General features: G+C 34.7%; 1 protein-coding gene across 1 annotated transcript in view; it reads left to right on the top strand.

Annotated features, from left to right (window-relative positions):
- The first annotated feature begins 6,232 nt into the window (after positions 1–6,232).
- Positions 6,233–27,757, top strand: part of col6a1 (collagen, type VI, alpha 1) — an 87,884-nt gene continuing 66,359 nt past the window's right edge. The window contains exons 1-14 of the mRNA XM_022669538.2: positions 6,233–6,521; positions 10,867–10,996; positions 12,916–13,116; positions 15,284–15,443; positions 16,632–16,745; positions 18,744–18,764; positions 18,876–18,896; positions 18,993–19,037; positions 20,572–20,625; positions 24,786–24,830; positions 24,956–24,982; positions 25,085–25,111; positions 25,230–25,274; positions 27,140–27,193. Of these exons, the coding sequence (XP_022525259.2) occupies positions 6,428–6,521; positions 10,867–10,996; positions 12,916–13,116; positions 15,284–15,443; positions 16,632–16,745; positions 18,744–18,764; positions 18,876–18,896; positions 18,993–19,037; positions 20,572–20,625; positions 24,786–24,830; positions 24,956–24,982; positions 25,085–25,111; positions 25,230–25,274; positions 27,140–27,193 (1,038 nt within the window). The 5' untranslated portion in view covers positions 6,233–6,427. The remainder of the gene's footprint in view (positions 6,522–10,866; positions 10,997–12,915; positions 13,117–15,283; positions 15,444–16,631; positions 16,746–18,743; positions 18,765–18,875; positions 18,897–18,992; positions 19,038–20,571; positions 20,626–24,785; positions 24,831–24,955; positions 24,983–25,084; positions 25,112–25,229; positions 25,275–27,139; positions 27,194–27,757) is intronic.

The raw sequence follows: 27,757 nt of genomic DNA, 5'->3' as shown, positions 1-27,757 counted from the left end.
ATCAAAAACGTTATGATGAAACTGGCCCTCATCAGGACCGCCTCAGGAAAGAAGAGTTACTACATGATTCCTTTTTTAAATAAAAACTAGGAATAAGAAGGTGTGTCCTAACTTTTCACTGGTTCTGTATATCAATCAATCAAATCAAGTCAAGTCAGGTAGTTTTATTGTCAATACTGCATATGTACAGAGAATATAGAGACATACAGAGTGTTGAAATTACCTTATTCTCCTTCCCAAAAATTACAGCAAGTACAGAAAATAGATATATAATATAAAAGAATGGGAGACACTATATGTACAATACAACAAGGACACAGTAGACATACGTGAGACAGAAGACAATAGTGCAATAATGATGGGAGGGGATAATTATGATGGGATGACAGAACAAATATAAACAGAACCCATATAAAACAGTAATGCAAATATGGTAAATTAGCTTAAGGCTGGTAAGGTGAATGAGTGTGTAAAGTTATAAAGTAAAATATAAACTAATATAAACAAAAAAAAGGTCGCCACCCTAGGAAAGGTGAATACACATTGAATACACACCCACTCTAGATGGGTTTGACACTCATTCTACTCACAATTTTTCCTGTTTTCTCATGGTGCACCACCCCCAGCCTCCTCCTCTACCTCATCTTTTTTCCCACCAAACTATATAGCCCTCATCACCAGAGCTCAGAGTCAACGGGCCTGATTCAGGAAAATGTTCCTCTGCTCCAGAACCTTTAACTCGCTTTTTCCTTCAGCGATTCTCAACACAAAACCACTGCTTTACAGAGAGACCAGTGTCTCAGGCCCATGAAGTGTCTCCGGCTCATGAAGCATCTTCATTCTAACTTCACTTGGTTACCCTCTCGCCCACTTCCTCCCAGTGTTGATGTGGTCAGTCTCTGAGATCTCCCACAGGGCTCCTTTATTCTCATCCTCATCATGTGTCATGTTGTCTGTGTGTTTGTGTAGAAGGTCAGGGGTGATGGTGGTTGGAACCCACAGCATGGTGGGTGGCACTCCTGTCATGAGGTTTAGGGGTGTCGTCCTGAATTTACCGTGGCTGGAAGGATTGAAATGATCCCAAACCCGAAGCGTTAGTCACCAACCCGCGAGATTTAATGTCGCAAACAAAATACGAGACATTTAGAGCTCTGAGAAATATAGAATTAAAATTACAGCATACAGATCACACACAGCGACAAATAAACCACTTGCTGAGAGTAGCTTTAGCTGATTAGTGTTAATATTTACGCATCTAATTAACCACAGTAAATTTACCACAGTACTTTAACACAGCTTAAAGTATCACAATTATACAGCTGTTTAGTCCCAATACAGTTCTCTTCAAATTGTTCATGTGGAAATGCTCTTACTTTCACTATTAAACATCACATCTCCGAGCTCTAGTGCTGTTTTTTTTTTACTAATTGATTTAATGTATTTCACCAAATGCTTAATTGATTGTCGATCACCATCATTCAAACTTTTTTTCCTTCCTTGAAGATGATTTACCTACACTGTACTTCCACTTTTAAATAATGTGAGTCCTTTACCTGCTGTTTTCTCTGCATTATTGATTCATGCCAATAATTTGATCATTTTCAGACCTCAAATAATGCAAAGAAAAAAGTTGATATTCATAAAGTTTTAAGAGTTCAGAAATCAATATTTGGTGGAATAACACTGGTTTATAATCACAATTTTAAAGCATCTTGGCATCATGTTCTCCTTCACCAGTCTTACACACTGCTTTTGGATAACTTTATGCTGCTTTACTCCTGTTGCAAAAACTCAAGCAGTTCAGTTTGGTTTGATGGCCATCAATGGTTTGATCATCCATCAATCCTTCCTCTTGATTATATTCCAGACGTTTTCAAATAGGTAAAATCAAAGAATCTCATCATTTTTACGTGGTCTTTTAAGTGGTACAGAAAAAGTAGAAGTAATACTGTACATTTAGTTAATACTAGTACACTAGTAAAACACTATTATTATTTTAATTCCAGTTTTGTTATGGTAGAAATACATTAAATACATTTTAATGTTCTTTAGCTGGTTTTTCGAATAGCTAATTGAAAACTGTATTGCTACAGTTTTATAAAGAATGTTTAATATAATAATACTTATTATATTATTAATTATATGGGTAACACTTTACAATATGGGTCACAAATAACAGTAGTTTTGACAGTAATAAACATCATTAAATGGTTAAGTAATGTATGTAAAAACTGTGAATTGACACCAGTTAAACATTATTAAACATTACTACATTTTAATGCTGAAACATGTTGTAAATAATAATAAATTAAGACTTAGTTAACAATTTTAAAATGATTATATGATATATCATTATATATACGATATTATTTATGTTATATGTTTATGTTTATTGTCAAAGTTTTGTTTTATTTTTTTATCAAACTAAAATTAAATTAGTATTACATGGATACATTACATGTATATGAAATACGATATCATTTTAATTATAAAACAAGTTAATTGCTCTTTTGATTAAAGTAAATGTGAAAAATCAACCTCACTAAAACAAGTTAGACTAAAACATGAGTAAAAAGCTATTTATTTATTCAAAACTTACATTTATTTAATCTTTTTATTGGTATTTAATATATTAAACCCATTTAAGCGGAACTACTTTCTTAATGCAGTAAATGTTGTCTATTAAGGGTTAATGCAGATGATCTGTTTTTCTATTGGCTCAGGCTCTGGGCGGATATAAGCGCAGGTCCTGGGTCAGGATCTTTATGTTACAGGCCTGCAGTGAGAGACTCTGCAGAGTGGTGGCGCTCTTCCTCTTTACTAAGAGTGAAGGCAGTGGGGGGGCGGGGCTTCCCTGCCTCACAGATGTCCTCCCCCCTCTCTTCTGGCTGAGGCTGAGGTTCAGGTTGCTGATCTGGTGCTGAGGAGATGCAGATGTTTGGAAAGCTCTCTTCTGTCCTCCATTGAGACTCTGCAGCTACATCAGACCAATCACCATGACCCCCTCCTTCCTCTATCTCTCTCTCAGTCTTCCTCTCGTGCTCTCTTTCTTTTTTTTCTCTCTTTTCTGTGTCTTTCTCTCACTACAACTTATGTCTCTCCAGTCCTCCACCAGTTTATATGTTCCAAACATGAGTTATTGGTCCAGTTTTTTGGCTTTTCTTTACTACCTAACCAGGTGACCCCAGGAGGGTTAAGACTCCTCCTCCTTTTGAACTGCTGCTGATAGCTTTAGCATTGCTGAGTAGCATCACAGCGCTAACGCTCGGAGGAAAGCAGCACAGCGACTCGGTTCTGATACATCAGCTCACAGACGCAGCCTTGTGCTGATCCACATCACCCTTTTGGAGTGATGAGGGGAAAGAGAGAGCGGCATCTACTGTACCCACCCAGAGAGAGCAAGCCCAATTATTTGGATTGTTCCCTCAGGGGTCTGGCAGCTGATGGCAGAGCTATTGTACATGAACGGGATTTGAACCACATGGTGCCTTGGGCTCTGTTTTTTAATGCTGTTTTTATTTCATATAAATCTATGGCGTGATAATCACAATATAGTAAATTAACAAATCAAACTGTGCTGTAAATAAAAAGTTGCACAATTTAGAAAAATATAATTACGCAGCTCTGAAGCTGCGCAGTGAGCACTGTGCACACATCAGCTCCTCCACTTGTTCACATTTGTTCAGAAAGAATTTTATATTCTTAAACATAAAGTGGACATAAACATAAAGTTATTAATAAACATTGTTCTTAAATAATAGGTCTATGCTTCTTCAGTGTTGCAATGTCAATTAACATCATTCTAAACAGATTTTGCGCATTCAAACAGCTTGAAGTTGTTTTTAAAAAGTTCAGTTTTAACGCTCTACTCACTAAAAAAACATATCTTGTTTAAATTGGGCTCTGGCTCACATAAAACTGCTTATGAGGCGGGTGGGGCTTTGGCAGAACATGCATGGGCTCTAATGCCCATGTCCCATGATGTCTGTTATCATAGTGCATGCTCCTGACCCATATCTCTGCCAATCACTTTCCTCCTAGCCTTGGTAAGAGTAAGCCCGATAACATGACCAGTCTATAATGGGCTCCTTCTGTTGAGTTTGAAGTCGCAGGCGGTGCAGTGTTGGTGCTGGCTGGGTTCCTGGCGTAGGGGCTACACTGTAAACCCATAATAAGTAGTTTGAACTCAAATGACTTTGTCTGTTTTACATAAAATTGCATATTTCTAAACATTACTCAACTATTTTACTTAGCTGAACATTTGTGGGCACATATACTGTATATTCAAACAGAGATCTTTGAGTTGAACCAACTTATAATAACTGAGTTTAAGTCTTTAAGTCTGTTTTGCCATTGGTAGCTTCTTTCCCATTGGCATCTTTCACAATATATTTGCACACATGGATTTTCCCCCAGTTTCTGACAGACACTAACCGTCAGTGTGTAGTCATTCCAGACTACCTTAGGTAAACTTGTAGATCATATATTATAATTAAGTGTCTGGCCTTTGTTTTGATGGGTGTAAGAACCACCATCAGTATACAATGTTATAAATTACAAAAAAAATAATTTTGAAACAATTGATTTGAGTAGACTCAGCTTATCAGTGTATGTGTATGTGTATGTGTATGTGGGCTTGATTTGAGAATAGGTTCTAAATGGGTTTGTATTGTGTGTGTAGTTAGTAGGACCCAGTTTGACTTTCCATCATAACAGCCCACCTTAAGGCCCATGTTTAAAACCCACCCCCCACGGTCCAATGACTGACCCTGTTAGCGCTCATTTCTGACATCCATAATAGTGCTTTTCCACCAAAGAACTCTGGTTCTTGAAGCAGTGCCGTTCTGGGTTTTCAGCGAATCAAGTGGTCTAAGCTAAGTGCTAAGCGCTGCCACTATGATTGGGAGATTGCTGGTTCGAATCCTCTTCATGCAACTTAATGCCATCCGCTACCAGAGCCCTGAGAGAGCACAATTGGTCTTGCTCTCTCTGGGTGGGTACAGATGGCGCTCTTTCCCCTCATCACTCCTAGGGTGATGTGGATCAGCACAAGGCTGCATCTGTGAGCTAATGTATCAGAACCGAGTCGCTGCACTTTCCTCCGAGCGTTAGTGCTGTGATGATACTCTGCAATGCTGCATCAGCTGCGGTTCAAAAAGAGGCGAAGTCTGACTTAACATGTAATGGAGGACACGTGTGCTGGTCTTCACTCTTCTGGTGTTAGGGGGCATCACTAGTGATAGGTGGAGTCCTAATGAGTGGGTTGGGTAATTGGCCTTGTAAATTGGGCACAAAATGGGAAAATAAAAAAAGTGTTCCTGAAACTCTGGAGAAGACCACATTGATAGTAAATGCTGTGTTTCCTCAACAGACCCCTGTGCACTTCTGTAGAAAGAGACACGCCCACAGATATTGTCACGGTTTGGGCTGAAGAACCTGGTATTCTTGGGTTTACCACTGCAAACTGACATTTCTGTATCCAGAATCTATTTTACTTGTGGAAACACTGCGAACCTGTGAGAAACAGATGATTGTACGTCAGCAGGGGCGCGGTATTAGTGATTGACTGATCTGCATATTGTGATATGTGACACATCATCCTGGCCTTTAGCACAGTTGAACCTGAAATGACTGCAATAAAAGCATTTTTTTAAAGGTTAGGAAATGTTTCTAAAATGTAAGGTTGAGTGCTTCGCTAAATTACTTGGCTCTGGTGGAAAAGGTCCCTCAGACTTGATTACATTAATGTGCCATTCAAACCTAGCCAATTTGCTATTTGCAAAGTTTAATTTAATGAAATAGTGCAAATGAATGCAATTAAAATATATAAAAATAAAATAATTCTCACAAATGTATAGCTAAAACACATTTTTTTTGCATCTTATTGTACATTTTTGCACATTTTGTAAAGTACAGCTTGAGCACAAATTAAAAAAAAATCCACATTTTTTTGTAATGCTATACTCTGCATTTTTATACTTATACTAAGATTAAAAAATGCTCTAAGGCTTTATGGATTTTCCTACCCGCATTCCGCAAGCCACGCCCCCTTGCTAATGATCGGTCAATCCACAAGCAGGAGCTAAATCACTCTGAGCCAATCCCAAAACAGATATGTAAAATATTACGCTTCTTACTTTAGATTGAGGGGCGCTACTAGCCAATCCCAGCGCAGGGGGCGGGGTTTACCTGAATACAGGTGTGAAACGAAGCACCTCCTCCGTGAGGGGACGCGTCCTGTCTCTCCGCTCAGTCCGCTGCTGCTGAAGGAAGGCAGGGAGGATTAAACTCACTAAAAGTTGCATTAAAATAAAATCTATCCTCCCTCCAGCCCCAGACCCCCGGTACCGCCTCTCCTCCTCCGCGGGATCAGAGCTCCTCTGCGGCCGGTGCTCACGGCTGAAGCGCGGGGGATCATCAGCGGAGCATGGCGCTCACAGGGCTGCTTCTAGCGGCGGCTGCGCTCGGCTCGCTCGGGCCGGGACTGCTGGCTCAGGACGCGGTCAGGAACAGATTCAGAGGTATGGAGCTCATTTACTTCCATTATTTTACATTTTAACCTTTAATTTTTGTGTGTTTTGAGAGTTTTAAGATTTGTTTTAATTGTATTTATTATTGTAAAGATTAAAAACTATTCTATTCTTCTCTTGCATTGCATGATACGAAAGTTTTATTATATGCACATCAAATCACAAACGGTTTTAACCCTTTCAGACCTGATCTATGTTCTAGTGATGAGAAAATAGAAAAAAAAATATGTATATATAATGCTACTCTCTGCCTGTAATTAACTTAAAAAATCGATTCAATAAAATTAAAATAGTAAATTAATTAATAAATAAGTTATTTCATATAATTCAACATATATTGTTTTTTTCCTATACATATTTTAATATATATTAATGTATATTTTCTAATCAGTAGAAAACTCATAACATGATGGGAAAAAGTGTTTCCTCATTTCCACATTAGCTGAGATGCTAATATGCTTTACTTCTTGTGCAGATTTTTAGTTTTCCAGTGCAGTGGGCGTGGCTAATCTGCTATTTGATTGGCATTCTGAAAAGGTCTTAGTTTGTGTGAAGTAAAAGAATACACAAGTAGGAAGAAAATACACCACGTCCATTGCAATGGATGCAGGCTCTGAAAGGGTTAACATGTTTTAAGAGTTTTAAGAACTTTTATTGTATTATGTATATTAAAGATTTAAAGATCTTCTATTCTTATATTGCATTGTATGGTATGAAAGTTTTATATGTGCTTGGAATCACATAGGGGTTTAACCCTTTCAGACCTGGACCTTTGTTCTGATGAGAAAGTAAAAAAAAATAAAATATATAATGCTATTTTCTGCATTTTCTGTAATGCACTTAAAAAGAGGATTTAACAGGATTGAAAAAAAAGTGTTTCCTCATTTCCACATTAGCTAAGATGCTAATATGCTTTACTTCTTGTGCAGATTTTAAGTTTTCCAATGTAGTGGGCGTGGCTAATATGCTATTTAATTGGCTAATAAATGTCCATTCTGATGAGTAAAAGGTCTTAATCTGTGTGAAGTGAAAGAATACACTAGAAAGAGGAAAATACACCATGTCCATTACAACGGATGCAGGGTCTGGAAGGGTTAACATGGTATAATAATCATTAGCATTTGATTTGAGTAATAAATTACATTATCAGACTTAATAATGAACTTTTGCTACTTTTTTACAGTGTATTTATACACAGACATTAAAATGTTTAAGAAGTTAAGGAGGCCTGATTTTTTGTCATTCTTGCACATTATCCATTATTCTATAGTCTATAAGCTAAAAAATAAACTTTTCAGTAAATTATTTAACTAGAATTAGTAGTAGATGAGTTTATTAAAGCAAGAACTCAGGGTTTAGGACTGGGACTGATAGTAGCTGGGTGTGTAGGCTAAGATACTACAGTAGATAGTAGTGAACAGCTAGTGAGGAACTACTGCATTTTGAGAAATGCCTAATGCACAGATCCCATTTGCTTCAGCTCATCTTTTCTTGACTTACCAAATGTATTATCTATACATTCACAAACGGAACAATATTAAATAAGTTGTAGAATTTGCCAGCAGTGCATTTGTTAGCCTGTTGTCTTCAGTTGTCTTCAGAAAGCATTTTGTTTAAATAAGATTTGGGGTGTGATTCATCTCAGTATCTCAGATTTTATCCACTTGGTGGTGTCAAGAGGAGTCAAGAATGGGATCCTGTTAGTCTGTGGAAGGCCCATAACAGGCCTCTGATTGTTTTTTGAACAAGTTAGCTCCATAAATGCTTTAAAAAGCTTTTTAAAAAAGCTATATTCAGTATATTCATGGCCATCACCAGGTGTGCCAACATGGTGGCCCAGTTTATTCTTTAGGTTCAGGTTTTTACAATTCTGAGTACATATATATAGTATTTTTAGGAGAATGGATTAGTAGTGTAAATACGACAGTTGTCCCCATATATAGGAGTATTTTTGTAAATGTATGTCTTGTAAAGAATGTTTCAACAATATTCACACAATTGCACAAATACTGTATGTACTGTATGAAATTATAATGTTTTACTCCAATGAAATTCACAGAGAAAAATAGTCTGTGTGCAGCTTAAATAACAGTGTAAATCTATTCTTCCCTCAAAATAACTCAATATACAGCCATTAATGTCTATCTTTAAACCACCAGCAACAAAATGAGTGCACCCCTAAGAGACCACACCCCTAAAAGTCCAAATTAAGCACTGCTCGTCATTTTCCCTCCAAAATGTCATGTGACTCGTTAGTATTACTTGGTCTCAGGTGTGCATAGGTAGCTGGTGTGTTTTGTAGTACAGTTTGTAGTACAGCTCTCACATTCTCTCATACAGATCACTGAAAGTTCCAACATGCCATCTCACGGCAAAGAACTCTCTGAGGATCTTAAAAGTTGAATTGTTGCACTACATTAAGATTGCCAACACTCTGAAACTGAGCTGCAGCACAGTGGCCAAGATCATCCAGTGTTTTAAAAGAGCATAGTCCACTCAGAACAGATCTCACGTTGATCATCCAAAGAAGCTAAAGAGTGCACGTGAAGCTCAGCGTCACGCCCAAATGCTGTCTTTGACAGATAGTAGTGCTATTAGGAGTGCTATTAGCATTGCTGCAGAGATTGAAGAGGTGCGGAGGGGTCAGCCTGTCAGTGCTCAGACCATACGCACAATATCGCACACTACATCAAATTGATCTGCACGGCTGTCACCCCAGAAGAAAGCCTCTTCTGAGGTCTGTACACAAGAAAGCCCGCAAACAGTTTGCTGAAGACATGTCAACAAAGAAGGAGTACAAAGATAAGTGTGTCATGCCTACTGTTAAGCATGGTGGTGGGAGTGCCACAGTCTGGGGCTGTACAGTTCACTGAGGAACACATGAACTCACTTTTGTTGCCGGTGGTTTAGACATTACATGCTGTATTTTGAGTTATTTTGAGAGAAGAATAAATTTGCATTCTTCTATAATGCATTCATAATGCATTATATGACATGCATAATACCTTAAAATGATTGTAATAAGCCTGTATAATAACTCATAAGTACTTACAGCGACATTCATAACACATTATAAACTACAAGTATAAGGGTTTATAAAGAAAGGGCTTATAATGCCTTATAATATATAATATCTGTTCATAAGAATATTGTACAATTTAGTGTTTTAATGCACTAAAAAGATTTGGTATATTTTGGTATAATGCATTATAATATGCAGCTATGATTTCTCAAATTAAACTTTTATATAAGTGCGTAACACATTATAAAGCCTTATGTACATTCATTACTGACTTACACTTACAGCCAGAAAAGAGAACTTGATGCTCTATAAGACATTACAGTGAGGCACAAAAAATTTCCTTCATGTTTAAAAAGCATATGAAAACTCACTTCACTTAAAGTCAGTAATGACTGTGTATAAGGCTTTGGTGTTGGGTTGGTGGTGGGTTAGATGGTGGATAAAGGTCTCCACCCAAGAGTTATTGAGTTATGGGAGAATCACTGCCTTTTAGGCAGGTTTTGATGGTCTCTCTTATTCTAAATAAAGTTTAGATAGGATAAAAAAATGCAATTTATTCTGTGGTATAGCTCACATTTTATAATGTTTTATAGATATTCTGGTATCAGAGGTGGAAAAAGTACTGAACAATTGTAATTAAGTAAAAGTACCTTTACTTTGCTAAAATTCTACTCAAATAAAAGTAAAAGTACCCATCTAAAAATCTACTCGAGTAACAGTAAAAAAGTACTAAATTTAAATTTTACTTTGAGTAAAAGATACATAGTTACTTTTATTTATTTTATTTAAAGAAAGTACAAATCATAAATTAAATCTTTTTAATGAATTATTATTCTACATAATAATTTAGACCTTTCATGCAGTATTTGTTTAGACCACCCCATAAAACATTTTCAAGAACAAGTGGCAAAGTGTTCTATGATCCATTTTTTCTTCTTCACTGTAATAAACATTGCTAGGAAAATTCAGCTGCCATGCCATGGAGAACAAAACTCAATTTTTTTATAATTCAGACAATTAGTTTTTTTCCCCCAGCATTTCATTTGTTACTTAGTAACGGGGAGTTTTCCAATGTAGTGAAGTAAATTACTTGGGTCAAAATGAACTTGAGTAAAAGTAAAATGACCTATTTTAAAAACTACTTAAAAAATTACAAATTACGAATAAAATCCACTCGATTACAATAATGTGAGTAAATGTAATTAATTACTTTCTACCTCTGTCTGGTACATAGTTTTGGGTGATGTTCAGAAAATATAAGAAAATACAATTATATTAATGTATTAATAATATTGAATGTAATTTCCTCTGCAGAATGCCCGGTGGACCTGTTCTTCGTGCTGGACACATCTGAGAGTGTGGCCCTGAGAGCCAAACCGCCAGAGTTTTACATCAACCAGCTCAAGACCTTCACTAAGAATTTCATCGATGAGCTGAAGGACGTGTATGTGTCCCAATTAATTAAATCTCACCTAGTGTAGCACTTTTACTGCAGTAAAATCCGTCATCTATAGTTTATATGATACATATAGCTGTTTTATTTTACTTCTAATTCTGATTGTGAAGTTCTGCTTGTGCATGCATTTTATCAAGAAGGCCATTTTCTTGAAAGTTAATCTACGGGGCCAAAACTGGCCCACAAATAGACTTTAATTGGCCCCTAACATAACTCTTGAAAATATTATTATTATTAGTGGCTATTAACTGGATGCATGTTTGCAATGTTCTGATATTTCCTTTTACCTGATGGTGGCAGCAGTATGTAGAGGTTAGCTAGTTATATACTTTAGAGTCGTTCATTTCTCTTACTGGACCTGCAGAAAAAAAATCAGTGCTCGTTATGTATGAATTCATCCAGTCAGCTCTATAAGGATGAGTTTTTATTGAAGTTTCTCCAGCACTAAGGCTGGGTGCAGCAGCATTAGCATTAGCAGCTGTGTGTTTACCGTGTTAAAACAAGCTACGTGGGATGAACCGCTAGCTGATAGTGCCCTGGGTTAATGGAACACTCAGGGTTCCTCAGTGTAGCGCTATTGGCCGGCATTAACTAGCGCTAAGCATGCCTAGTGCTAGTGGTTAGCTGCTAACGCTAATGCTGCTGCACCCAGCCTTAGTGGAAATCTGGAAATCTAAGCTTACTGTAAAAAATTTAAGCCCTTTATGTTTAAATAAACATCCAGCTTTCGTTTGACTTTAAAAGAAAATGTTTTTTTTTTATTACAGTTTTGGTAACTTAGCTTATCTTTACATAATTTAGAAGGAAAACATGGTGACACCCCTCTTTCTTACTAGTGTCGCATAATGCACCTTATGAATGAAAATAGACGTTTATTGATAGTGCGCCTTATAATCCAGTGCACCTTATAGTGCAAATATATTCAGTTCCTTATGTGCTAAAAATATTTAATACTAATTCTGATACTGCTTTTATTGTCTCATATTTTTATTATAAGTCTCATATTGCTCTCGTAAGGTTTTTGACATGTTTTAAAAATGCTGTACTATGCATTAAAAATGGTCAGTCCTAGCAACACCTTAGCAACCAACAGCTATACTGTAGCAACGCCTAGTAACTACGCCTAGATAAGCTACATCTATGCAACCTACTGATTTTAACATAGCGTATTAACACATTAGATACCAAACTAGCAATACCCTAGCAACCAACAATTGAATGATAGCAAGATCGATCCTAGCAACTGTTGTAAGTCGCTCTGGATAAGGGCGTCTGCTAAATACCATAAATGTAAATGTAAATGTATCAACCAGATAGAAAGCACTTTGTAACACCATATCAACCACCTAGCAACCACTTATCAAACCCGATTTAAACCAGGTAGCAACCACTTGGCAACACCATAGCAATACAATATCAACCAAACAGCAACTGCTTAATGTAGTTAGGAAATACTAGCACTGATACTGCATTAATGTTGAGTTCAATAGGTCTCATAATAATAACTGTGCTATTATTGCACTAAAGCTGCAGTTATTGTGCTAAAGATTCAATTTAATGTTAAAATAAATATGTTTATAATAATAATTGCTTTCATATTTTTAATGCAGTGTTTTTGATAATTTAAGAATTATGATTTTGTAAATCAGAGTATGTTGTTTTCATGACTACTTAAATAAGCTGTAGTAATCTGTAAAAAATCGGATTGTGTTCAGGTAAACTTACATATTGGTTGCTTCACTGTGAGTTGTAAAGTGTATAACTGTGAGTTTTACAGTGTATAACTGGGAGTTGTATAGTGTATAACTGTGAGTTATATACCTGTGAGTTGTAAAGTGTACATAACATACAAACTTTGGTTTGATTTAATTTGATTTAATTTAATTTGCTTTGATTTGATTTGCTAGGCGGCAGCCGTGTGATCGCTATGTGACGTGGAACTCTGGAGCTCTGCACTACAGTGACGAGGTGCAGCTGATCGAGGGTCTGATGGACCTGAAGACGAGGAGCAACGATCTTAAAAGATCCATAGATGCCATCAAATACATCGGCAAGGGAACCTACACTGACTGTGCCATCAAGGAGGGCATCGCTGAGCTGCTCAGAGCGTAAGCAAAGACTCTTTTACACACATACACAAACAAATACATCACACATTTACAGTATATACAATACCATAAAAGAAAAAAAAGGTATACGCCAAACAAATAAATAAAGTTAACTAAGAAAACAGGAACTAGAACACTTAAAAACTGACAATTTGCACTAAAAACCAAAAAACCTGAATACATAACCCACAGAGCATACAAGGAACACTTAAACTATGAGCTATATATACACAGAGCGGGTGAGGAACACCTGGGTCCAGTAACGAGGGGGCGGGGTTACAAACAAGACACAAGGTGACAACACTAATGACTAGGGCAGAGCTAGGGCAGGAACAGGGCAATAACAAAAAGGCCATGTGTTTAAAAAAGCACAAGACAGGAAAATAGAGGGCAGGAGCACATAGAACAAAAGAGGACAAAATACAAGACAGACACAGGCATAACAGTATCATTATAAAATGATATAATAATAAAAATATATATTTTTAAAACAAAAAGGTCGGGCTCAAGAAAATGGTCTGTAATGTAAGAGTCTTGTTTTTTTAATGCTATTAATGCTAATGTGCTTAGTGTAATATAAAAAGTTTGGTTTAGAAAGTATTTTATTTTCTTAAAAGCAAATTAGAAGGAAAAATTAGAGGAAAGTCATTCAGACATCATTCTTGTAGCCTAATTTACCGATGTTTAGGCCTGTAGATCATTTTTTGCGTTGTTTGTGTTTTAATCTTTCCAGGTATTAATTCCTGTTCTTAATAAATATTTTATTAAATAATAGGGTCTATGCTTCTTCAGGGCTGCAATGTTAATTAACATCATTCTGAACAGATTTTGCTCGTTTAAACAGCCCTAAAATGTTTTTAAAAAGCTCAGTTTTAATGCTCTACTTACTAAAATAATGTGGGGTTTAAATCAGGCTCAGGCTCATAATGACAGTTTATGCGGCGGGTCGAGCAGAACGATTTTTTGGGCCTGATCTAAGCTCTATAATGATGTATTGTAACAGTGATAGTAATAGTGTCAGAAAGCATGGGTTAGCAAGACCAAAGGGTGTGCAACCAAATATTGAGTTAAGGGTGCCAATAATTTCGTCTATTATCTACTTTTGGAGTTTTTGGTAAATTTATATCTATTTTGTCTTTTATTTCTCAATTTTTTGTGTGATGTTATAAATGTTCTAATTTAAGTGTGATGTAATTGCTATAACATTTCTGTGAGAAATATTTTATTTTGTGGAAAAAAATTAAAGGTGTCAGGACTGTATATAGGTGATTGACATATTTGGCAAAATTTTTTTTTTTTTTATCTTAAAATGAATTCACGCAAATCACTGGGTTATATTCTACCAACTCTTATATTTTCAAATATATATGGTTTTGTAGATTTTTTTCTTGAAATTTACATTTATTCACCAGTTTACAGTCTAAAATAGACCAACTTTGTCATTTGGTGTGACATGAATGTTATTGTGTATTAAATTAAAATGGGTATGATGTGATAATGTAAGTCAATTTATCCGGATTATTTATCATATATTTCTTACATGCAAATATGTTACCTTTTGCATTATTTTTTAATTATTTATGATGTAATAGAGCAGGGGATCTTAACCTAACCCCCTCTTCCAACTTACCACCCATTCTTCAACTCACCCCACACATTTTTTATATTATAGTATTATTATTATTATTATTATTATTATTATTATTATTATTATTATATTAGTTTAATGCTGTCAGTATTGACAGTTCAATAAAAATGTGCTAAATATATATAAACTAAATTATTTAAGCCCACAGAACTTGAAAAAAAAAACTGTTGAGTTAATTAAATAATTTTGAATTTTATGTGTTTACAACTTAACTGAATCAAATCTAAATAATATTCACAACTTATCTGAGTCAAGTTAAGTTAAGTTGAGCCAATGAATGATTTTTTTTACGGCGCACCTCCCCAACCTCGACCTTTATAAAAAAAATGAATGACTGGCAGTACTGCTCTTTAAACATATGGGAATAATTACATGAGTTAACTCAGTTAATGAGTCCCCCGCAGGGATTATGTCAAGCCCTCCACTGGGGGTCACGACCCCAGGTTAAAAACCCCTAGAACACATTATTATAGTTTGTGTTTAACATTGATTTTCTCTCTTTGTTGTGCTCGTTTTCAGGGGATCCCACTACAATGAGAATAAGTATATAGTGGTTGTGACGGACGGTCACCCCGTCACAGGCTATAAGGAGCCCTGCGGAGGAATCCAGGAGGCGGCCAACGAGGCCCGGCAGCACGCCATCAAAGTGTTCGCTGTGGCCATCAGCCCCGACCAGGAGGTACTTACACCCCCAAATCACCCTCAGATCACCCCCAAATCGCCCCCAGATCACTCACACCTGAGCGGCGTTTCCATATTCACTGATAAATAATGACACCTGCATCAACCAATAGCTATACTGTAGCATCACCCAGAAAAAAAGCCTAACAGCACCATTATAACGGCTTAGCAACTCTTAAGAAACCTCCCAAGGATCCATAGCAACAACATAATAACAGCTGAGCAACCAACAACTATACCATAGCAACCACTCTGCAATATCATATCAACCCCTTAGCAACCACCCAGAGCATAATCATGCTATATATATATTTTTGACATTTTTCTAAATCTTTTCTACATTTTTTGAAATTTTTTCTACTTCTTAATACATCTAACCCCCATTCACACCATAAACTTATCAACAACATAATAACACCTTAGTGACCAACAGCTCTACCATAGCAACCACTTTGCAATATCATATCAAACCCCCTAGCAACCACCCAGAGCATACTCATATATATATATACATATATATATATATATGTATATATATATATATGAATACCATTATTTAAACCATTTCTACCTTTTTATTAAAATCAGCTATATTTTCAGTGTTTTAATCTTTCAAAATTGTCCAAATAAAGTAAATAAAGAGAGAAAAGTGTTGATTTATGGTTATTTGATTAAAGAGCTAAAGTATGGGACAGTATTGGAGTATCAGTTTTTTAAGAATTTGCCACTATTGATTCATTTTTCTGCGTGTTATAAATATTGTTATAAATATTGTGCAGCATAAAATTGACGGTGAATATTATAATTCAACATTTATATATATTTTTTATAGGGTAGCTCGCCCTAACCACATACTGTCTGTCCTCTTTTTCCAACTATTTATTTTAAGTAACATAATTAATGAAACCTCACCTTACGTTTAAGACTAAATACCTTCACTTGTCTGTGCAGATTAATTGATTAAATTAAACTATGTCGTTTTGTGATTTTCTTTCATTTTTTCTTATTTATTTACCCTAAATACATATTTTTTAAAGTAAATTCTTCGAGTTCAGATGTAATGCAGCATTACTCTTTCTTTTTTATTATATCAGGATTGTTTTTTTCACAAATATAAAAACTTGATGACCTCATACTGTCAGCAGCTTGTTCAGATTTCTGTCCATTTGTCTCCTCTTATCTACAGGATACCAGACTGTCCGTCATCGCTACAGATCAAAGCTACAGACAGAACTTCACCGCTGCAGACAACGCCCGCTCCACCACCATGAACACCATTCGCACCATCATTCACATGATCGTGAGTCCACACACAGACACACACCATCACTCGAGCACAGTTACCTTTCAGCCTGAGAGAACAGACCCTGTGCAGTTTATGGACAACAAGTATTTGGATTTCTTAATTTGTTGAGATTACGTGTTTAACTAAGGGCTTTTTTTAGACCTTAAATTCTTAACCAGAGTTTAAACCAAGGTTTATGTGTTTGTTACGTTGTATTCTATACATTTTGTCCATATAGGTTTGTGTTACACTATACTATAAGAACTACATACTACATTTACTATATACTACATCCTGTCACATCACTCACGTGGGTGGAGTCCCTATATTTGACACTGATTGGTTTGTCTGTGTTTACAGACATTTAACCCTTGTGTGGTGTTCATATTTGTGTTACTCGTTTACTTTGTTACTTGTATTTAATTCAGCAAAATTAAGCAATTTTACATTAAAATGCTTTACACATGCTCGCTTCACCTAAATTGCAAGCAATATAAACAGCTTACATGGTTAATATTTGCCCTTTACCTTTCTTATGTTACATTTCTTTCAAAAAGTGCTACTCTTTTTTTATTAGTTTTTTAATAAAATGTAAAAGAAAATGAATTAAACTCAAGATATGAGTAGAAAATTTGTTTAATTTCAAATTTACAAATGAAGCAATGTTTATTAGCCCTTGGCCAAACATACTGTATGTAATATAAATGGTTGGGGGGGGGGGGTGTACAGTGTGTGTTTATTGAAAATGTGTTTTGATATATGTTTTTCACAAAAAAATGAGCCAATGCCAATGAGTTTGAGTTAGAAAAATATTTTTTTAGTATCATTTGATGAAAAATGAAAACGGGTCCCACAGACCCGAACACCACACAAGGGTTAATAAAGAACCTTCCTTGTGACGATTTCTGTTAACCCTTTGATTAGCCTTTTTAGTCATTTTATTTTTGTCCATTGTTAAAAATAAATAAAAACAAAGTAAAAAAAACTTTATATATATTAATGACTATTTAAAATGGGTTTTGAAAAGGACATCATAAAAAAAGCTCCAGTAGATGTAATGAGTAAGTGTCCTAATACTTTTATATACATATGTGTCGCAATACTTTTGTCCATAGTGTAGCAGCGAAGGTAAACTAGTTCTATTTTAATTCCTATTGAATTAGAATGGGATGTCATATAAGCTCCTGTTGATGTAATATATATGTCTGATACCCAATACATTTGTCCTTATGGTGTAGCTTCAAAAGGGGCTCAACTCCATATTAATACATATTTAATTAGAAGGGGACATTGACACAAGTAGGTGTCCTAATAATTTTGTCCATATAGTGTACCTTATAAATAGAGACACACTTAAAATTAATGTCTAGCGTTTTATAATGAGATACATAAAAAAACTACATAAAATCTCCTTTAGGTTTCCATTTTAGAAATTTCCATATTAATATATATTGGATTAGAATGGGACATCATAAAAAGCTGATGCAGGTATAATGTGTAGGTGTCATAATACTTTTGTCTATAGTGTAGTAGCAAAGGTAAACCAGTTCCATATTAATTGCCTATTGATTTAAAAGGGGACGTCATAAAAGCTTTGATAGGTATGTATATGTGTAGGTGTCCATATAATGTACCTATCAGAGAGGCACAAGCTTCAAATTAATGCCTAATGATTAGAATATATGAATATATTAAATATTAACATGTTAATGTCTGTGGATTAGAATAGGATATCATTATAAATGCTCCTGTAGTTGTATTGTTCCTTGGTCTAAATAGTACATGTATGTGTTGATGAGTAATTTTAAATCATAGTCTTCTGTAATGTCTTAAATCAATAACTACTGTGTATACTTCTGTTCCTCGCTGTTTACTCATATGTTTGCTTTATAATAGTTACCAAAATCTGAGATTAATATGTGAATATAAGCTAATAAAGAGTTTAATTGTTAATTTAGTTGTTTTGGCTGCACTAACTCTAAATAATCGTATGTTCTGTGTTTTTTATTGCAGACCAATGAAACTAAGGATGTGGTATGCTTTATTTATTTATATATTTTATTTTTATAGCAGTACTGATATGTTAGCATATTAGCCTTGTGTTAAATTAGCTTTTAACAAAATCCCTGTGTTTTTCTTTCGCAGTGCTGCACCTTTGAGTGTAATGTAAGTATCATCATCTCATTTTATAAGCAGTTTAATACATGCTTTATATTTATGTTTTAATTATAATGAAATGTTTAATATGGTATTTTTTGGCAGGCTCCTGGAGGCCCTGTTGGTCCTGGTGGAGAAGCAGGATATAGAGTAAGTATTAATTACTACATATCTGCTCAGCACTGAATAGGCCTGTCAATATGATATATTATATAGTATTTTATAAATTATATAGTCATTATTATATTATATAGTATATTATATATTATATAGTCAATATTATATTATATAGTATATTATACTGTATATTATATAGTCAATATTATATTATATAGTACATTATATAATATATAGTCAATATTATATTATATATTATATAGTATATTATATAGTCAATATTATATTATATATTATAGTATATAATATATAGTCAATATGATATTATATAATATAGTATATATTATATAGTCAATATTATATTATATATTATGTAGTATATTATATAGTATATTATATATTATATAGTATATTATATAGTATATTATATTATATAGGATGTTATATAATATATAGTCAGTATTATATTATAAACATTATTATAATGGTATCATATTGTCATTATTAAGGTAGTAAGAAAAAAATGATATATCGAATTATTGCTTTAATATTTTTACATCAATATTTTGTTTTGCAATACAGTGCTCATTGCTCATTGCCATCTTGCACCCCACCGACATTGTCTTTTCACTTCTTCCACCTGCATCGTTTAAATAGCAACAGCGCTTGTGAATATATCTATGCTGAAGGGTGTGGTGGTCTGGAAGTGAGGCGTATTGCTATCTTAGCAACAGAAAGCACAGGTGTGCAACTGGCTGAAGAGAACCTAGGAAAACGCCAACAGCCAGACGTTCATTGCTATCTTGGCAACAAAATTCACACATGTCCACTTGTTATGGACACTTGGACACATGCTAAGCAGTAGTGAACAATAGTGTGTGCCTGGTGGCAGCTATGCAAATTTTACATAAACAGTAAACAAAATACAAAATAAAACAACATTACAGTTCGCATAAATGAGCTGCTCATGCGCCTTCACAGCGCTGACCAAAAGCGTTGGATACATGCAGGTAGCTGCACTGTTAAAATAGCAATCCACCAAAGTCAGAGTGCATTATGAGCAAGAGACACTGGTTTGTTTTACATTATGCCCAAAAGTAACCACATCCGTGATTAATTAAGAGAATTTGTAAATGCCTTTAGCGCATTTCGAGTTGTGGTCAAGGTGTACTTTTCCCGTCGTTATGATAGCAAAGACACACTGACACGTACGCCCTAAATCAAGCTGCACGGTGCACTGTTGACAGCTCACCTACGGTTAATTAACATAGGGCCCTGAGTGTTTTAATATACTGTGACAGTTTTCCTAAAATTTGATTTAAACAATTGCAATATATTGCTTTTTCACAGTATTACAATATAATGTAATTTATTGAAATGTAATTCCTTTATTGTGATACTATTGTGATTTATCATAATTATCGTGACAGGCCTAGCTCAAAGAAATTCACATTTTTTTCAGTGCAGTTGTTTGGAATATTGCATATAGCGCATTTCATACAGTAATAAAATATATTTCAGTATAGAAACTCTTATAGCTGCTTCCTTTATCCTCCTCTCTGTACAGGGCGAGACAGGAAGACCGGGGATGCCAGGAGAGAAGGGAGACACTGGGCCTGTGGTGAGTATTTAGCTGGTTTTATATATAGAATCACTCTTTATATCTTAATTTAATTTTTAATTCAAATTATAAAGATTTATGTATATATTAATGTGACCTTCCTGATGTGGAATAATAATTACTTCATGTCACGTAGACCTAATGAGTTGCTGTAGAGTCTAAAATGGTAGCAAAGCACAAGCAAATGCTGGCATGCCAAAAATCATGGGATAGCAAAGTGTAAATTGACTAGAGTTATCTCAGATTAGTAATTTAATTTGGTTACTGCTTTATTACTCCACGTGGTGAGGCTAATCAAATTAAACCGCTAATCAGGTTAAACCTGCAGTGAAGAGTATTGTTTTTTTTTATTCAGTGAATTTTATACTTTGTAAAAATGAAAGAGTAAAAAAAAAATAGTTGAGCCAACTAAATTTTTTTCAGATTATCTAGTTCAGATAATTCATTTTTCATATGTATAAAAATTACAATCGTACAATCGACTCAACCAAATTAAAAAATTGACTTTACGTTATATTGGTAGATACATTAAAATAATGTTATTTTTCATCAGTTTGTCTAATAATTTATCAATTTTCACAAAAAAGTGTGCCATATAACCCACCCCTAATTATCACATCAGGGTTCTTCTTTTATACTGTTTTTAGCAAAAGAAAAATTCTGTTCCACTTATTTCCCATTCTATATCTACTAGAGACTAGAGATTATATCTGTCCAGTATCATTTATTTTACTATAATCCTAGATATATGGAGATATTTGGAGTGCATCATTATTACTATCATGACATTCTGGATCATTGACTTAGATTTCTGTTAAAAATCTGATAAAATTATTGTATTTTTTAATATATATATACTTAAAATCTATTTTTATCATATTGCCAAGAGTATCGGTATCATGAAAATACCATGAAATATCGTGATATTATTTTAGGGCCATATCGCCCACCCCTGACACCCATACTGACTCATTGCCTCATTAATTTTCCCTCATTTGAACTCATGCACACAACTATAGACCCACTCAGTCCTGGACCAGAACCAGAGACTCCATTAAACAGTGCACCTCCACCAGGCCAGCAGTTCCATTATACTGAAGGACATGTTTATAATGTGTAGACGTAACGTCATTTACAGTAGGAGTGTGAGTAAACTGAGCACAGTGGGATTAGAGAAGCTCTGGACTGAGAACAGCAGATAAACACGCTGCTGCTGCTGATCTCTGGGTCTGTTTCAGGAATATAATACAGTCCTGAATATATATCACAGAATAGTGTTAATAAGAGCTTTCCAGCAATATAACTGAGGATTAGTAGGAGTTCTGTGTTAAACAGGGCTGAGTGATCATTAATAAACATAAGAACCATCATGAAATATTTCCCAAAGTGGCCATTAATCTCCACAGACTTCACTACACTACAATATACTACAATATAATACACTTCAATATACTACACTACACTACACTACACTATACTACACTCGAACACAATACACTACACTACACTACACTATACTACACTCGAACACAATACACTACACTACAATACACTACACTACACTACAACACAATATACTACACTACTCTACACTACACTACACTACAATATACTACAATATACTACACTATAATATACTACACTACACTACACTACAATACACTACACTACACTACAATATACTACACTACACTACACTACAATATACTACAGTATAATACACTATACTACACTATACTACACTACACTACAATACACTACAATACACTACACTACAATACACTACACTACACTACAATATACTACAGTATAATACACTATACTACACTATACTACACTACACTACAATACACTACACTACATTACACTACACTAAATTACAATACACTACACTACAATACACTACACTACACTACACTACAATATACTACAGTATAATACACTATACTACACTATACTACACTACACTACAATACACTACAATACACTACACTACAATATACTACAATATACTACAGTATAATACACTATACTACACTATACTACACTACAATACACTACACTACATAACACTACACTAAATTACAATACACTACACTACACTACAAAACACTACACTACACTACACTACAATATACTACAGTATAATACACTATACTACACTATACTACACTACAATACACTACAATACACTACACTACAATACACTACACTACACTACACTACAATACACTACAGTATAATACACTATACTACACTATACTACACTACACTACAATACACTACACTACATTACACTACACTAAATTACAATACACTACACTACAATACACTACACTACACTACAATATACTACAGTATAATACACTATACTACACTATACTACACTGCACTACAATACACTACAATACACTACACTACAATATACTACAATATACTACAGTATAATACACTATACTACACTATACTACACTACACTACAATACACTACACTACATAACACTACACGAAATTACAATACACAACACTACACTACAAAACACTACACTACACTACACTACAATATACTACAGTATAATACACTATACTACACTATACTACACTACACTACAATACACTACACTACATTACACTACACTAAATTACAATACACTACACTACACTACACTACAATATACTACAGTATAATACACTATACTACACTACACTACAATACACTACACTACACTACAATACACTACACTACAATATACTACAATATACTACAGTATAATACACTATACTACACTATACTACACTACACTACAATACACTACACTACATAACACTACACGAAATTACAATACACAACACTACACTACAAAACACTACACTACACTACACTACAATATACTACAGTATAATACACTATACTACACTATACTACACTACACTACAATACACTACACTACATTACACTACACTAAATTACAATACACTACACTACACTACACTACAATATACTACACTACACTACAATATACTACAATATACTACAGTATAATACACTATACTACACTATACTACACTACACTACAATACACTACACTACACTACAATATACTACAATATACTACAGTATAATACACTATACTACACTATACTACACTACACTACAATACACTACACTACATTACACTACACTAAATTACAATACACTACACTACACTACAAAACACTACACTACACTACAATATACTACAGTATAATACACTATACTACACTATACTACACTACACTACAATACACTACACTACATTACACTACACTAAATTACAATACACTACACTACACTACACTACAATATACTACAGTATAATACACTATACTACACTACACTACAATACACTACACTACACTACACTACGTTACACTACACTACACTACACTACAATACACTACACTACAATACACTACACTACACTACACTACACTACACTACAATATACTACAGTATAATACACTATACTACACTACACTACACTACAATACACTACACTACACTACAATATACTACAATATACTACAGTATAATACACTATACTACACTATACTACACTACACTACAATATACTACAGTATAATACACTATACTACACTATACTACACTACACTACAATACACTACACTACATTACACTACACTAAATTACAATACACTACACTACACTACACTACAATATACTACAGTATAATACACTATACTACACTACACTACACTACAATACACTACACTACACTACACTACGTTACACTACACTACACTACAATACACTACACTACAATACACTACACTACACTACACTACACTACAATATACTACAGTATAATACACTATACTACACTATACTACACTACACTACAATACACTACACTACATTACACTACACTAAATTACAATACACTACACTACACTACACTACACTACAATATACTACAGTATAATACACTATACTACACTATACTACACTATACTACACTACACTACAATACACTACACTACACTACACTACAATACACTACACTACACTACACTACACTACAATACACTATACAATTATTATACAATTACACTACAATTATTATTATTACTATAATAACTTTATCTTTGTTTTCTAATAGGGAAATGCTGGAGATCCCGGGCCGGTTGGATACCAAGGCATGAAGGTTCGTATCTGTCTTTATCTTCACTTCGAAATATTTACATTTCCTCCTGTTTGGAGATGGAGGTGTTCTCTCACTGGAAAGGTATTTTATAATGTTTCCTCCTCTTTCTCATTATTTTACTCCAGGGAGACCAAGGAGTGAGAGGTGAAAAGGTAAGGAGACCGTTATTACAGCAGAGAAAATACATACATTTATTTAAATTGTGGAGTTTGTTTCTGAGTCTCTAATCTGGATGTGATCTGTCGTTCCTGCAGGGAGAGAGAGGACACAAGGGTTTTAAGGTAAGATACTGAAATATAGTCCCTGACTATAACCTGCTTCCTGTAATTCTGCTTCCTCTAATTCTATTCTGTGTGTAAATGTTTTTTTCCTGTTCTATAATATTCTGTTCTCCTCCAGGGAGATAAAGGACACCCGGGAAGAGACGGGACTGATGGGCGTAAGGTGAGGGTTTTTAATTCATAAACCAATAAATATTTTGTGAAAATGTTAAATGAACTATTTAAGAATTTTATTTAACACATATGGTCCCACTCACTATAGTGTTAAAATAACTCTTCCACAAGAGTTACATTTTAAGTTAATTCAACACTGTATGTAACTCTCATCAGTGTTCTCAACACATTTTACCCCACAGGCTAAAACAACTCTGAAAATGGTTAATTCCATTTTTTTAAAAGTTCATTAGAATATTTTTGTATATTTTCTGAGTTTCACCAAAAACTGTATAACAGAGTATCTATAATACATTATAAAATATGAGCTATACCACAGAATAAATCAATTTTTGATTAAAAAAAGAGAGCCAATCAAAAACTGCCAAAAAAAAAGCAGTGGTTCTCCCACAATAACACAATAACTCTTGGTTGGAGACTCTTATCCACCATCCAACCCAACACCAACCCAACACCAAGAGAGTGAATAAAACACTCCAACAGGAAACCACCACAACTAAATCCCACGTTGTTTTGACCATACTATTGCATATAAATTATTAGAATATCATAGACAAATTACTTTATTTCAGTATTTCAAATCAATATGTAAAACCTCATATATTATATAGATGTATAAAACATAGAGTGATCTATTCTAAGTTGATGATTATGAAGCTTACAGCCAACAAAAACCTAAGAATCAGTGTCTCAGAAAATTAGAATATTATATAAGACCAATTGGTACTTTTAGCAGTGTGGGCAGTGTGCCAAGTCCTGCTGGAAAATGAAATCTGCATCTCCATAAAAGTTGTCAGTAGCAGAGGGAAGCATGAAGTGCTGTAAGATTTTGCAGGAAAACAAAACTGCACTGACTTTAGACTTGATAATAAAACACAGTGGATCAACACCAGCAGATGACATGATCAGGGATGGTTTGGAGAGACATGTCAATCTGCTGGTGTTGATCCACTGTGTTATATCAAGTCCTGAAGATGAGTGCTTTTCATCCAAAAGCAGTGTGTTAGACAGTGGAGGAGAACATGATGCCGAGATGCATGAAAACTGTGATTAGGAAAACATTGTTGTTTCTAAATGAATATATGAACTTGTGTTCTTTGCATTATTTGCATTCACCTTCTCTGATTTTGCTATTTATAGGTTTATGTTTGGGTTAAATGAACATTGTTGTTTTAGTCTATAAACTACAGACAACATTTCTCCCAAATTCCAAATAAAAATATTGTCATTTAGAGCATTTATTTACAGAAAATGAGAAATGGCTGAAATAACAAAAAAAAGATGCAGAGCTTTCAGACCTCAAATAATGCAAAGAAAACAATACGTTCATATTCATAAAGAGTTTTAAGAGTTCAGAAATCAATATTTGGTGGAATAACCCTGGTTGGTTTTTAATCACAGTTTGTTTTTATGCATCTTGGCATCATGTTCTCCTCCACCAGTCTTACACACTGCTTTTGGATAACTTTATGCTGCTTTACTCCTGGTGCAAAAACTGAAGCAGTTTAGCTTGGTGGTTTCATGGCTTGTGATCATCCATCTTCCTCTTGATTATATTCCAGAGGTTTTTAATTTAGTAAAATTAAAGTAAAATCAGAGCTGAATAAACAGTATTTACTAAACATCTTGTAAAGGGTGAGACAGTCATAAGCTTCATTATTCATGATGATTTATGTTGAATCAGGAGCTGTTTCAGACTCGTGCTGAGTGTTCAGTATGTACTCTGTGTGTGTTTTCCCAGCATGCTGTGCTGCACTGAGTCGTTATGAGTCTGGATATTTATGCTGGACGTGTGTGTGTGTGTGTGTGTCTGTGTGTGTGTGTGTATGTGTGTGTGTGTGTTGTATCTTACAGGGAGAGCCGGGGTACGCCGGGCTGCCGGGCTGCAAAGGGTCTTCCGGTCCAGACGTAAGTCAAAACCTCACTTCTCCAGGTGCTTACAGGACACTGCAGTGTGTGTGTGTGTGTGTGTGTGTTTGTGTGTTGGCTGGTCATTAATGGAACAGATGACTAAGTGGCTAGTGTGTGTGTGTGTTAAAGCAGAAGTGTATGAAGCAGTTTTAGGTTTTTTCTCTGCACTGTGACATCACCGGGCTGTGTCCTACCCAATATATATTTTATACAGTATTACCTTAGTAACATAAAAATATATTTAAACAACCCATTCCTAATATAATATTTACTGATGCACTGAAATAGAAAATTAAACATGTGGCCAAATATGATTTTCATCATTTTTTCCCTCATTTTGACTAGTGATGCCGCAAAACCAGGAGGGTTAAGAAGACTAGCACACGCCTCCTCCGACACATGTAAAGATCAGACTCCGCCTCTTTTTGAACTGCTGCTGATGCTGTTGCATTGCCGAATAGCATTATTAAAGCGCTTACGTTCAGAGGAAAGCGCAGCGACTCGGTTCTGATACATCAGCTCACAGATGCAGCCTTGTGCTGATCCACATCACCCTAGAAG

Source organism: Astyanax mexicanus, chromosome 16 (genome assembly GCF_023375975.1).
Source record: "Astyanax mexicanus isolate ESR-SI-001 chromosome 16, AstMex3_surface, whole genome shotgun sequence".
In the NCBI taxonomy this organism is placed as follows: domain Eukaryota; kingdom Metazoa; phylum Chordata; class Actinopteri; order Characiformes; family Acestrorhamphidae; genus Astyanax; species Astyanax mexicanus.
The sequence above is the reverse complement of the archived record's forward strand: the minus strand, read 5'-3'. Positions and strand labels throughout refer to the sequence as shown.